The 15,388-nt window shown below is 38.5% G+C and overlaps 1 protein-coding gene across 5 annotated transcripts in view; it reads right to left on the bottom strand.

The window, feature by feature from the left end:
- The window catches only part of diaph2 (diaphanous-related formin 2), a 632,555-nt gene that overhangs the window by 244,471 nt on the left and 372,696 nt on the right, over positions 1-15,388 (bottom strand). For all 5 annotated transcript variants that reach the window (XM_059651484.1, XM_059651487.1, XM_059651485.1 and 2 more), the window contains one exon: positions 1,992-2,231. In XM_059651484.1, coding sequence (XP_059507467.1) covers positions 1,992-2,231 — 240 coding nt within the window. The remainder of the gene's footprint in view (positions 1-1,991; positions 2,232-15,388) is intronic.

Raw genomic sequence — 15,388 nt, 5'->3', positions numbered from 1 at the left:
GGATTTGCATCAAATGTTCAGCCAGAAATGCCGAGCAGGTGATGCAGTTTGGCCTCCTTTTGCAGTTCCTATTATCATAGATGCCAGTCTTCAACTGATTTCACTACAAGTGATATAAAGAGAGAGATGGAGGCTCTGGATTATGTCAAATGGTGAAGTCCTGACAACATTCTGGCAACATAACTGAAGATTTGTGCCAGACCTAGACTTTCCCCTACAACAAAGCCATTCTGGTACAATTGAAATGCTGGACTGATGTTGACCAAGTATCTATTCCACAAAAAGGAGAACACATCTTGCTATTATTACACTTCTAACCATCAGCAAGCTAACAGAATAGGTCAGCAAAACTCAGCAGAGAGCTTAATTCCAAGAGTATGTGCATATATGTCTCCCATAAATGTGGTTGCACACAGGCAACTGTAATTGTGTTATAGCAATAGACTATTAGAAAACCAAACCCATTTAAAACTTAGCTGTGTTTTTCAGTGAAAGCCTTCTATGCTTTATGACAGTGCTATCAAGTGGCTTTTTTTCCAGCAATAGCCTATTCACGGATACGAAGCTTTGGTTCCACAATTGATTTGGCTCTTGATCTAATTGCAGCCTTGGCCTAATCATGGGCAAAATAACTGAACTCTAGAGCTGAGGAGACAGTGATTGTCCTTGACATCAAGGCAGCATTTTGTGTCACAGAAGTGCCAGGCAATGACCACTGCAAACAAGAGAGAATCAACTGTCTCCCATTGACATCTCAATAGCATTACCATCACTTGTGTTGTCTGGGGGCAAACCTTGACATGCAGGGACAGGATTGAATTATTTTTCAATAATTAATCATTGTGAAAGTGAGGACTTAAATGAGAATTTATGCTTCATCGCTAAATTGATTTCTGTACGGAAGAAAGTCACATTAACAGGTCTATTGATTAACGTGTGGTTTCATTGCTATTTTGTAGTTCAAGTGAATGTAAACCTAGGCTAAAACATATGGAGAATGTTTTGACATAGAAGGCTTTTACTGAAAAACACAGCTAAGTTTTAAATGGGTTTGGTTTTCTAATAGTCTATTGCTATAACATAATTACAGTTGCATGTGTGCAACCACATTTATGAGAGACGTATATGTACATAGTCTTGGAATTAAGCTCTCTGCTGAGTTTTGTAGTTGTTTTGATCTTTTCAGATACATATTTTGGAATGAAAATTAATATTGTTTCTAAGGTGTTGGAGTAGATCTGAAGTTTGGGCTGTGGGTGTTGAGGTTGGTTGGCTGGCTGAGCTGGTTTGTTATTCCGCAGACGTTTCATTACCATGCTTGGTAACATCCTCAGTGATGCCTCTGATGAAGTGTCGGTGTGTTTTCCGGCCTGGTTTTTAAACTCTGGAGATCGTTGCGATGGATTGTCTCACTTCCGGGTTTCCTCCGTAGTGGAATCTATATAGGGTCGAGAGCATGGTAACGAAACATCTGTGGAACAACAAACCAGATCGGCAAACCAACCAACCTTAACACCCACACTCGACCCCATATACATTCCACAATGGAGGAAACCCTAAAGTGAGGCAATCCATCGCAACGGACCCCAGAGTTTAAAAGCCAGGCGGGAAAACACAACGACGCTTCATTAGAGGCTGCACTGAGGGTGTTAGCAAGCAAGGTAATGATACATTTGTGGAACAACAAACCAGCTTGGCGAGCCAACTAATATTGTTTCTATATTACTTAATTTTTTTAATTGCTAACGTTGTCTTTTAAGTCTGGGAGGTTTGAAATTGAGTCTGTTCACTTCTCCTAAGACACAAAAATCATTGACAATATAATCACAAACTGCTCAAGCACTTCTTAATGGTCTGGTCAAAATAGCATTTGTAGCAGTAGGCCAACTTGCTCAATCAGCAGCTGAATGTGACAGTTCGGAGTAATGTGGAAATACATAGCTAGCTACCAAAAAACAAATATCGACTTTTCAGACGATGGTAAGGCTTACCTTGCAGAGGTAGCTGATCTTGAAGCCAAAGGTTTGTGCATTTCTGGAACCTGAATTCATGTAGTTACCCACAAGAAGGACCAACTCCAAAATTTTACTGAAGTTTTCACTCTTCTTCACCTCCTCACAGGCAATTGTTACATTCATTATGTCAGGTTTGATGTTGTTCAAATACTCTTCAAACTGAAGCTTGAAGAGAATATTGTTCAATCGTGGTCGTAACAGCTTTACAGTGCTCATCTGCAAAATTAAAAAGTTCTGAATTGATGCTTGTTTCAAAATTTTTGCAAGAAGAATTTCAGGAACAAATCACTGCAAGTCATACAAGATGATTTATTTCACTCATGTTCAATAAGCAGTCATCTGTATAAAAGTATGTGAAGAACAACATGATTCAAAATGGGATACCTGAAGGAAGACAACAAAGTAGCCTTGATATTTTCACACATGGAAGGAAAATGGAAAAAAAAGTGTCAGGATTAGGAACCTCAGTCGATTGTTCCAACCAAAGATCTGGACAATTTCCAGGCTTGGGTTGACAAATGGCAAATAACATTTTCACTACACAAATGCCAGGCTACTACCATCACCAATAAGAAACAATCTAACCACAGGCTCTTTACATTCAATGGTGTTACCATCACTGAATTGCCCACTATCAACATCCTGGGAGTTTTCATTGATCAGAGCTCAAGTGGACTCACCATATCAATGAAGTGGCTACAACAGCAGGTTTTAGGCTTGGAATAGTGCAGCGAGTACCTCACTTCCTGACCCCTGAAAGTCTGTCCACCATACAAGGCACAAGTCAGAAGTGTGATGGAGTACTCTTTACTTGCCTGGATGAGTGCAGCCGCAACAACACTCAAGAAGCTTGACACCATCCAAGAAGAAGCAGCCCACTTGATTAGCACTGCATCCATAAGCATCCACTCCCTCCACCACCAACACTCAGCAGCAGTGTGTATTACCTATAAGATGCACTACTGAAATTCACCAAAGATCCTCGGACAGCACCATCCAAATCCATAACCACTTCCACCTAGAAGGACAAGGGCAGGAGATACGTGGGAACACCACCACCTTCAAGTTTCCCTCCAAGCCGTTCACCATCTTAATCTGGAAATATATCACCATTTCTTCATTGTCTTGGGTCCAAATCCCGGAATTCCCTCTCTACTATGGGGCAACTCACAACAGGTGGACTGCAGCAGTTCAAGAAGGCAGTTCACCACCACCTTCTCAAGGGCAACTAAGGATAGGTAATAACACCCTTGTTCCTCAAAATGAATTTTTAAAAACTGGCTGGAGAACAAGTCAGTGTTGGGTTAAATATATCTGTAATACCCTATGTTATGAAATTGTTGACTGGTATTTAACACCTCAGGTGAGGCATGGATAACAGTAACCTTGGTGAGATAACAAACTCCTGCTGCCAACTGTGGGCCTAGAGCTCAGAATAAATTGGCATCTTTCGAGTTGAAAGACCAAAGACAGGAAAAAGACAGCTGGAATGAAGAAATAATCGTTTGAATATCACCAGGTAAAAGTTGTTTTTGCAGATAATCACAACTGTCCAGTTATTTTTTTAAATACAATTCACAACTTAGCACACAGTTACTGAACTTTCAAATTCATATTTATGCATTCATGAAAATTACCTATTTGCACCTCCAAAACGTCGCCCTGCTGACATGCCAGTTTCGGCTTATCTACTGCAAAATCCACATTCATGTATTGTTATTACTTGACTATCCCAATGTAGTCTTGGGTGGACTCTCACAATCTACTGTTTGTGAACATGAGGTCATCCAAAACTGAGCTGTCAATGGTTTAAGTCACACCAAGTCCTGTTCCCTGATTACTTGATTGCTTCAGCATGTGAGCATGCTGACCAACACTGACACCTTATGTAGTAATACCTTAACTTTAAATTTTCATTTTTCTCTCCAAATTTCACCAAGATCTTGCCTCTGTGTAACCTCCTTTAGCCTCACACTATTCTGCGATATCAAAGCTTGTCTTGTTAATGCCTTTTATGCATTCTTAACTTTAAGTATTCCACTTATCGGTAGGCACCCCTTCAGTCACCAAGATCTTAAATTCCATCCCCACATATTACGATCTCCTTAGTGCCTTATGGAAAGAAATCCCTATGTAAAACCTACTTTTTGATTAAGCTTTTGGACAGTCACCATAATACTTGGCATGATTCGATGTCAAATTTTACTTAGTAATGCTAATATGAACCAGATGTTTTAGTATCATGTTTTTTGAGACAATAGTGATAGATGTCAGTAGAACATTTATATTTATATTTATAGAACATGTATATGACAGGTAACATTAACTGCAGAGGTATGTTAAGTGATACATTTTGGAGGACGAATGAGAATATTTAAAAAAAATCTACGGTTTGAAAAAGGAATGGTAATGTTTGGCAATCTGGGTTATAGGTCACACATTCTTGAAGGGGGCAAATAAAATGGATACAAAGTCATTTCAGATCCTGGACTTTAAGAATATGTAAATGTGTGCAAAACTAAAGAACTACAGCAAGTTTTTACCATTTTATCCAATGGTGCCCATAGTATGTTTTTTTTTAGAAACAGCAGATGGTCAAAAAGTTAGTGACTGCTTTGAAAGGAACACTTTTCCTGGAAAGTGGTCAATTTGTCTGTATGCAGTCACCTTCAGTCGAACACCTGATAAACAAAGCAGAAACTAGTGAAAAAGCTCAACAGGTCTGGCAGCATCTATGGGGAAAGATCAGAGTTAACATTTCGGATTCAGTGACACTTCCTTTAAATTTGATTTCTGTCCACAGATGCTGCCTGACCTGCTGAGCTCTTCCAGCAATTTCTGTTTTTGTTTCTAATTTCCAGTATCTGCAGTTCTTTTGGTTTTTACCTGCTAAATGAAGCAAGTGTCTGCTACGAACCTACAATCTCATAGGTACTCCAGCTGTACCAATATTTATATGGGTGCCAAACTATTTAATTTTAACTGGCCAGCACACAAAAACTATGATGCTGCCAAGTTCTTATTTGCTACCATTGTATAAAACAATATTAATATGGAGTTGGAAGGAATCCCCTGTTTCTAGGTCCCTTTTTTTGTCAAGGTCAGGGAATTTTGTTAATCTGAGTGACAAGCAGTTTCAAGCAATATCAAATAAAAGGGAACCTAATGGTGAAGGCAAGGATTTAAAGTATGGAAATTGAATTACTTGTTACAAAATAAGGGGGTACATATTTACACCTCTCAATCCAACTACTTCCCTGATTTGTTCAATCCCAAATTTGCCAAGAAAATTTAGAAAAATAGAGGCAGGATATACTTTTAGAATTAGCAAATAGGCTAGAATTTGGTTTAACGAGGGTTAAGAGGAAAACTGAAAATGTAGTGGAGTTGGTCAAGGTATATCAGAAAAAGACAGGTACAGTGGAGTTAGAAAAATTTATATTAAAAATTAGACAATTGGAGTTAGAAGACAAAGAAAAGGAAAGAACAGCCAAGTCTGAAGAAGAAGAAAGGGAACTGAAATTGTTCGAACTATAGTTAAAAGCAGTGGAAAAAGAATTGCCCTGGCCAAACAAAAAAAGAAAAAAAAACAGAGAGAAGAGAGGGAGAAAGAGAGAGAGTTTGAACTTCAAAAGTTGCAAATTAAACAGGATTGCTGATGTAAGAGGATGGAGTAGAAGATAGGTTTAATGAGGAGGAGAGTGAGACCCATTGTGGCCAAAGATCTGATAGGGATATAAACAACTATGTCAAAGTAGTACCAAAATTCAATGAAAAAGATGTAGAAGCCTTTTTGGTTTCCTTTGAGAAATTGAGTGGGCAGATGAATTGGCCAGGGACTGTGTGAGTAATGTTAATTCAGCCCGAATTGGTAGGCAGAGCTAGTAAGGTGTTTGCAGTGCGACGAGTCAGCTGAGGCATCAAGAGATTATGAAGATGTTAAACAGGCTATTTCGAGTGCCTATGAATTGGTACCAGAAGATATAGACAACGGTACAGAAGTATAAGGAAGGACCAAGGTTAGACTTATGTCGAACTTGAAACAATTAAACATAGCAACTTTGATAGATGGGTGAGAGTATTAAAGGTAGAAAAGACAATATGAGGATCTTAGAGAGATTATTCTGCAGGGGGAGTTTAAAAACTCACTTCCAGAAATGATAAGACTTCATGCTGAGGAACAGAAAGTTCAAACAGCAAGAAGAGCCTCAGAGGTGGCAGATGAATACGCATGAGTCCATAAACCAAAGTCTAGCTTCTGACAGCAATTTCATTTTATGAGAGATAGAAATTGGAAAAAAGAGAAATCAATGAAAAACAAAAAAAAAGACCGCACTGGGAACGGTTTACCATAGGTTAGAAAAGAAACCCAAGAGGGTAAAAAGGTTAAAGGCCTCAGGTGTTTTCTCTGTAATGGAGTTGGACACATGAAGTGACAGTGCTGCTGGTTTAAGAAAGGCATTGGGAAAAAGGGGGTGGTAAAAAAGGCTAACCCAGTGGGATTAGTGAGGTAATGAAGGAAATCCTAAAAGGAGTCGAGGAGCTGCAGGAGAGTGCACAGCCTAGACACTGGCTGGATGGTGCTTGATCTCGACAAAGGCCTCTTGGTCCTCTGCTGCTGCCTGGCCTGCTGTGTTCCTCCAGCTCCACACACTGTTATCCCTCACCTCTGTGGGTAAGGTTTACTCAGGAAGGACAGGAGGAAAAGGTAAATAAGTTAAAATATTGAGAGATACAGGAGCTAACCAGTCTCTAATAGAAAGAGATGAAAAAATTTGCGCTCCTTCTGAAAGTTACCTGAGAGAGTGGTAAACTGTGGAATAAATGGAAAAAAGTTTTGTGTTCCATTGTGTGAGATCAATTTGGAAAGTCCAATCAAGGCTGGGGAAGTGACAGTGGGAGTATCTGAGAGTCTGTTCCAGGAATACAGTTTGATCTTGGAAAAAACAAAGCAGGATCAAAGGTGGGAGTGATGCCCCTTGTAATGAAGATGTTGAAGGAAACCAGGGAACTTAGAAACTGAAGGAAAAATACTTTGGAATTTTTCCGGACTGTGTGGTAACGAGATCCCTCAGTCATAAGTTATAGTAAGGAGGAAAAACCAAAGACCGAGATGAAGGAGTTGAGGTCCAGTTAGCTGATACGCTGTTTGTTGAAATGGTAAAAGGAAAAGCCTGAACAGGCAGAGGGTCAAGCAGAGGTGTTTAGTTCTAAAAGATTAATGGGGTTACAACCATAAAATGAGATAATAAAAGGTTTATATCATAAACCCATACTGGGTAAAGGGATCAGAACGGATTCCCAAAAGTTTTTATCTTAAGGATAGAATCCTGAGGCAAAAATGGGGACTGCAAAAAGCTAGTGAAGAGGAGAAATGGGAAGAAGTGCACCAGATTGTGTTGTTGGCAGTACACATGGTAAGTAGTATTGTGGATCACTCAAGAATTACCTGTAGGTCGTTATCTAGGAGCGAGAAAGACTCAGGCTAAGATACAAAAGCATTTCTATTGGCCTGGATTATGTAAGGATGTGGCTGAATTTTGCCATCTCTGTCATACATGTCAAATGGTAGGAAAGCCACAGGCAGCAAAAACAGCACCTTTGATGCCAATTCTCACAACTGAAGAACCTATCACGTGGGTTATGATTGATTGTGTAGGTCCCCTCCCTAAAACCAAAAGTGGGAACCCATAATGGATGTATCTAGCAGGTTTAAGGGGGCAATTCCATTACGGAATGTCAAGGTAAAAAAGGTTGTGGAGGAGTTGCTTGCGTTCTTTACCCGTTATGAATTACCCAGGGAAATTCAATCAGACCAAAGGTCCAATTCTAATGCCAAACTACTTCAGAAGATCATGGATCGTTTAGGAATACAACACTTCAAATGAAGTTCTGTATCGCCCTGAATCGTAGGGAGCATTGGAAAGGTGACACCATAACTTAAAGACCATACTAAGGGAGTATTGCCAGGAAAACCCAAATGTTTGGGATAAAGATATCTCATTTATATTGTTTGCCATTAGAGTTGCCCCAACTCATTCGACTCAGTTTACTCCATTTGAATTGATATTCGGACACAACATGTGAGGGCCTTTAAAGTTAATTACGGAAAAGTTGATAGGTGCAAAGTCGTAGATCTCACATTTGGAATATGTAGCTGAGGTGACAGAAAGATTAAACAGAGTAGGAGAATTAGCTGGGCAACATCTGAAGGTGGCACAGCATCTAATGAAGGATGAAGCAGATAAGACATCTAAAATTTGCACACTTGCCCATGGGGAAAAGGTATTGATGCTTTTACCAGTGATGGGATATTCCTTCAAAGCAAGGTTTAGTGGGCCTTATCAGATTGAGAAGAAGTTGAGTCTGGTGAATTATATGGTAAAGATGCCAGACAGAAAACAAAAGTCATTAAAATATGCTGAAACCTTTCTATGACAGGCACAGGGAACCTCAGAGCAAGTAAGCAAAACTAGACAATTTGGATTTTGCTTGCCTCCAACTAAGTTAAATAATGAGGAAATCCTCGGAGAATTGGATAGGATAGTGAGCTATCCATCCCATGAACAGAGAACCGAATTGAAATGCTTGGTGCAGCAATATAAGGACACCTTTAGAAATAGAATAGGGAGGACTAATGCTTTTGCATTGGAGGCTGACATTGGGAATGCTGTTCCAATAAAATAACACACCTACAGGCTTAATCCTCTCAAAACCACACGGGTACAGGAGGAGTTAGAAGCAATGCTTCAAGAAGACATCATTGAACTGAGTCAAAGCTGGTGGGGTTTGCCGATCATGTTGGTCTCCAAACCTGATGGTACCCAAAGATTTTGCATGGATTATCGGAAGGTCAACACCACAATTATATCAAACTCATACCCGATTCCAAGGCTGGAGGACTGTGTGGAAAAAGTTGGACAAGCCACTTACAACACAAAGTTGGACTTACATTGTGGATACAGGCAAGTATCTTTATCGGAGAAAAAAAAACAAAGTTTCCCTGTTTGTAACTCCAAATGAGCTGTATAAATTTAAAGTAGTGCCTTTTGGAATGAAAAACATACTAGCCACGTTTCAAAGACTTATGAGCTGAGTTCTGGTAGGATTGACTAATTGCACCGTCTATCTAGCCATTCACAGAAAGATCACATGGTGCATTTGACAGAGCTCTTTGAAAGAGTATGGGGGCAAGGATGGCTATAAACCCAGCAAAAACTGAATGTGTGAAGGCTGAAGTGATGTTCTTGGGACACAATATTGAACATGGAAGAATGGCCCCGAGGAACATGAAGGTGAAGGTCATTGATGAATTTCCAAGACCATCCTCGAAGAAAGATGTATTTCAATTTTTGGGACTGAACGGATTCCAACAGAGATTTGTACCAAACTTTAGTAGTGTGATGGCACTGCTGATGGATTTGCAAAAGCAGTACACAAGATTTCAGCGGACAGAAGAATGCCAGGAGGTATTTGAGAATTTAAAGGCTGCGTTCACCACCGCACCAGTTTTAGCCACACCAAATTTCTTACGATGCCAATGATGTACGGATTGGAACTATATTGATACAGAAGGGTGATGGCAGAGTTGAAAGGCCAACTGATTGTTTTTCAAAGAAACTCAACATCCACCAGAGAAAATATTCCATCACTGAAAAACAGTTATTGAGTTTGGTACGAGCCTTACATCATGTTAATGTTTGTGTAACAAACAATGTTTTGGAGACAGTTGTCTCTGAACACTCCACAACATACTCATCTTTTTGGAAAGATTTAAGGACAAGAATACAAGTCTATTTCATTGGGGTCTTGAATTACAGGCTTTTAATTTGTTGACTGTACATGCTGCAGGTCATAAAAATGTTATTGCAGATGCGTTATCGCAGACTCAAAAGAAAATATATATATAAGATACAACCAGTGCGGTTTAATGTTACTTATGGATGCAGAATTAAGATGAAGGTTGCAAGTTTAGGTTACTGGCCTATGTTATCTTGTGATTATGGTATTCAGAGTTTTAAAAAAAAACTAAAGTCATTTTTTTCATAAGTTTTTTTTAAGCCTTAAGCGGGGAGGTGAAAGTTGTGTAGAGTATTTGGTTCCTTTAAGAGATAAAATGCTTTTCTAAGCTTAGAGATTTATACAGAAAAAAGTGTCTGCATGTAGCTAAAGATGTACAGTCAGTTCTAAAATTGAAACACGAATCAACTGGCTGTGTGATTGGAAATCTTAGACTTGTTTTGATGTTTTGGCAACTAGCTGGAATCAGCCAATTAATTTAATTGGAACACTTAGCGATTGAAAGCCAACTGAATTTAAATCTGATAGTTTTGGACAACCTCAGGCCAATGCTATTGGAAGAAAGTTGATTTGTCATCCAAAGTCTATAGGAAGAGGGTTTTTGAAAATTCGTCTGAGAACAAACCACCATCTGAGAAATAAGCACCACACTCTCACAAGAAATTGCTAAGCTCTCTAACAAAGCACCATCTTATCCATAACAGGTACCATGGCACTTCTAACTAAGTGTCTTCATACAGAAAACATTCCTGACAGCAGGATCAGCTGAAGAAAGGCAATTATGACTTGCCAGCAGCGGGTAAAAAGGCATTCATGACTGGAGAGACAGTGGGCCAGGTACAGAATTCCCAAAGACACATTAAGTTTGGACTTTGAGAGGCGAAGTTTTTTTTTTCTTAGTACTTGGGCTGTATAAGTGGGACTTGTGTTTAGTGGAGCAGCATACCAGTAAAATTTTGTTTAGTTAGGAAATAGTTAGAGTCATGGGAGAATTGTCTGGTTTATTAGTAGTTCTGTTAATTTGTTCACTGTTAGGTTTAAATAAATAAATATTTGCTTGTTTCTTTTAAAGTGAATATCAGGCATTTTCTTTCGTTCAACCTCCCCTTCTATAACAAAAGCCTGTAGTGTTAAAAGAGATCTATAATGCAAAGGAAGTCCTAATTACTCAAATTCACTTGACTATTCTAAACGTTTTGTCACTTTACAAAATAATTGTTTTAAACTGTTCAATAATTGAACATAAGCTTAGTAGCGAAGCACTTTTTTAAATAAACTGAAAACATGTTGCCAAGTTTATTCTAATGATAACATACCTATTACATGTTGTGTAAAATGTTTCAGATTTACAGTTTCCATATTGTCAATTTTTCCTGGCAAATACTTTTAATTAGTGAATTATTTTATAAAATATTCATGTGAATATTCCACCATGTGTGCAAACATTCAAATTTGTTTTTAATAATGTCCACAGCAGGGATACATTCAACTTGCTAACTGTATTTGACTTTAAGATTCGTATGAATGCCAATTTAATTAGTTTGACAAACATCACTTATTTATCAAGTAGCATGTAAGTTTGTTATTCGGCAATTTTCAAACAAAATAAGGCTCAAACAATTTCCCTTTTTAATTAGGTCCACCATTTATTGTAAAATGTTGCCTTGTCAACATTGTAGATTTAGAAATTGTGGTTTCTTTTAATAGACTGTCCACTTTACTGTGGATCATTTCAGTGAGCAATGAGTTGATTACAAGGAGGACCTGGGAGTAAGATCAAGAAATGGATGCACTCGTTGACTTCAAAGAAATAACCTCATCAATGAAACAGTGCACCTATGCATTTCTTAAAGCAATGAAAATTATTGACTGAACATTTATCAACATTTTTTTTTATTTTCCCCCAGCAAGGGCTATCAGGAATAAAATGTCACATCTCTTGGTACATCTTCCAAAAGGAATGATCCCAACTTTTTGAAAAATTAAATGCATTTTCCCTTGAGACATGGGTAGATTTTACACATCGTTATTACTTTTCATGATGATTTATCAAAATAGAGGTAGAAGCAATAATATATCTTTCACAATGTTATTGTGTTATAAGTGGTCTGCCAGCTACTTGTTTCGCCCCACTAACAATCTCAACGTGAAGGAGGCAAATCAGACTAAGAATATTATGGCTCCCATTTTAAACTTTAATGATCAAGTAAGGTGATATCTTTCATAGCCTTAGCAGCTAAAAGCAGCAAATAACTGAACCATTAGATTAAAAACTCTTCAGCATATGGTCGGTAAGATAATTTCTGAGGTGGAGTATAAATAGAGGAGAAAAAAGTGAAGTGCTACAGCTGTCCACAGCGATCCCAGGTTAGTGAGAGGGAAGGCTGTTAAAATGTTCAAGTGTAAGGCAGATACAGTCTTAGTTATGAACCTCTAACTGTTGAGCAACTTATTACTGCTTACTATCTATATTTAATTGTCCATTCATTGAATAGTTGAGCAGCTTACACTCCTGGAATCTTAAAACAAGTACATTATGCTTCGAGAAAAGAAGTTTAAAAAATACATCAGTGAAATAAGAAGGTGTGGAGTGGAATGTGTAAAGGCACTGTCCATTCTGAAAGGTTTCAGCTATTTCTTTTCCTGGTCTTTGTTCAGTTAGGTGGCGTTTTATAGTTGCTGTCTACATTTGGTTAGGTGGGATAAGGCGTAGGGCACAGGGATGAGAATTCCCACTTCTGATCGTCTGACAGCAGATGTTCAGTGAGAGGGTCTAGTTCGCATGGGTTGTAGTGTCCTCTAGGGTGGAACTGTCTAACATAAGTTATTCCTGGAGACTACACGTGATCAAAGATGAATCAGACACAGCACAAAACTGCACTTCTAGATAGGCAGAATGGGCAAATGGGGAAAAACACAAATATGACAAACATTCTTTATAGAGAACCATGAGAGGAAAAACTGCTATTGAATTAGTTGGATTATTATATCATTTAGATTAATCAAGAGGATGACAGTCCAATTACACAAAAATCCTACTCAACATAAAGTTATCGTATGTCAGTGATTCAGTTTACACTGACATCACTGGACAAAAGTGACACAGCTCAGCAAGACTGAAAACATGAAAACAACACTAAATATACACTTTTACAATGTACTTACTCAGAAAGTGTGCTGGGGCACCAACATTTGCTAACTTAAGCTGCAGGCATATTCAATATTTCAGAACAGCAGGAAAGTTAATGCATGAAAAGCTTGATGGTGTTAATTTACAAGGAGGTCTATGGGTAAAGTCAGAAAATCTTGATTTTTGTCATGCTTGATTTGCTAGATTTCCTGGCATTGCAAGTTTTACTGGAATTCAGTAGGAGACTACCCTGTGGTGCAAATTGCTGTCCATTTAGAAGCAATCTGTTGTTGCCATAATAGTTAAAATTGGCAATGGGTCTGTACTGAGAAAGTAGCAACCATGCTCTTCTTAAAAAGCACCTGTGTGATAAATGTCAAAGTATCAGACATAAACCTGAGCCATTTCAAAAGTGCCTGTAATCCTGCGAACAGGAAAGGCCCTCAAAGGGAAACACGATGCACTTGTACACAGCTTCCTCTGCTTTGATGAAAGCTGTCAGATCCAATCTATTAAAATTCAACGATAGATGTTCAGAAACCTGGAACTGCTGCCTTTTTTAAAAATCTGTGAATGCTGGCAAGTGGTCAACATTTTGAACCTAACACTCATTTGATAATGCATGACAGATGGCATTTGCGCGAGTGCAATATCCTGGAACCAGCCAACATGCTGGGCAGTTCTGTCCATCATTTCTTTCTCACTTCATGTTGTTTTCTTTTCATGGCCTTCTTATCACTCTCAAACCAGATCTACTTCTCTCCTTTTCCTATTCTCTCAGCCACTATGAAGAAATGGATGAATTTATTCAGAACTCTCCATTTTATAAATTGTATGTTTTCCTCTTTCATTTCTCAGAGAATTGGTCAGTAAATGGATTGAACAAGTCTGCAGCAGGTACACACAATGAAGCAAGATCCTTTTTGTTTTCAAACTGCATGTATGCCCTAAAGTTCATTGCTTCAAATCAAAATGAAATGGGACTCTCAGCAAAAGAAATAGATGTTGGAAGTCTGAAATTAAGACACAATATACTTGAAATACTCAACATCTGTGGAAAGAGCAAAACAGCATCAATGTTTCAAGTCGATTCAGAGGAAGAGTTACCAAGAATTCCAGCACTTTTTGTTAATGTTTACAATTCTTTGCAGTTGTAATTGAAAAGGATAGGCAATGCACCTTTCAATTGTGAGACTGAATTAAATCAACAAATGACACTGAAATTCCATTGAAGAAAACATTTTCGAAGAACAATAATCAGTTACAGAATATTGTTGACTTCAAATAAGTGGCTGGCAAAAACATCAAAAATAAAACTGCTGTAATGTGATAATTGTATGCTTGATCAACAATAAATTTTGAAAACATTTCCTTACCCAGCCCATCTTACCTGTTGAAAATCTCTGAAAAATCCTAGAAACACTATTTATTGTGACATCTGAGGAAAAACTATTGACTTGGAAGGTTCATACTTTCTTTGCCGACAGATACTATCAAACCTGAGTTTTTTCACAACCTTCTGTTTGCATTTCAGATTTCCAGAGCCTGTACTAACTTTACTCATGATATTGGGTGGAAGTTTCTGTTCCTTGGTATGACAAGACTTGGTGACAAAATGAGAATTAGAATTCATTCGTTATCCGAGAATACAGAATAAAACCTATGACCTCAAGCAATCACAAGTATGGCATTGTGTGCACTCACCATCACGAGAACATAGAACTGAAAAGCAGGACCCAAAATTCTCAGTTTACGACCACATTACAATGCTTTCTATCGCTAAGATTCTCACACTGAAATACAAGGCTATGAAGTGGAAGAGAGGGAAAAAGGACTGTATTGGTGGCAAAATTCTAGCCCCAACCTAACAACATTACGCAATGTTAAATTGGACAAGGTCACATGCCTCAGAGGTCCTTATCAAGGTATGGTTGTTATTTTTTTATGAAACTTCCATACTACATGATATGATGGTACAACATGATGCCTCACTGTTATGCATGGGAGGGCTCAGGCATTCTTTCCATAAAACTGTCATTTTTCTCACATTCTCTTCAGATTACCTGCACATGGTGCTCTCAAGGACAAGATTGGTGGTAATGTGGCCTTTTTGCTTTTCCAAAGACCATGGAGAAGGAGACAACAATCTGAATATCATCAGCAAAGCCAGCAAGAGCAGCCATCTCAAGAGGCCGCTGTCTGGCATTCAAGAGGAAGGGCAGTATGAGAAGATCCAGCAAGGGTGTAAAGGTGAATAATTATAACAGATCTACCAGGACACTCGGTCACTTTCCTCAACCGTATGAATGGCAGTAAAAGTGGCAACTAACGATACCTCAGCCCAACAACTCCAAACTGTTCCCTGCTGGAGAAGGAGGTGTGCTTAGAAGGCCTTAGAGTCAATTCCACCCCATTTGTTGTCAAGATCCCAGATAACCAAGGT

This window comes from Stegostoma tigrinum, chromosome 15 (genome assembly GCF_030684315.1).
Source record: "Stegostoma tigrinum isolate sSteTig4 chromosome 15, sSteTig4.hap1, whole genome shotgun sequence".
NCBI lineage: Eukaryota > Metazoa > Chordata > Chondrichthyes > Orectolobiformes > Stegostomatidae > Stegostoma > Stegostoma tigrinum.
Note: the sequence above shows the minus strand (reverse complement) of the source record. Positions and strands in the feature narration are given on the sequence as shown.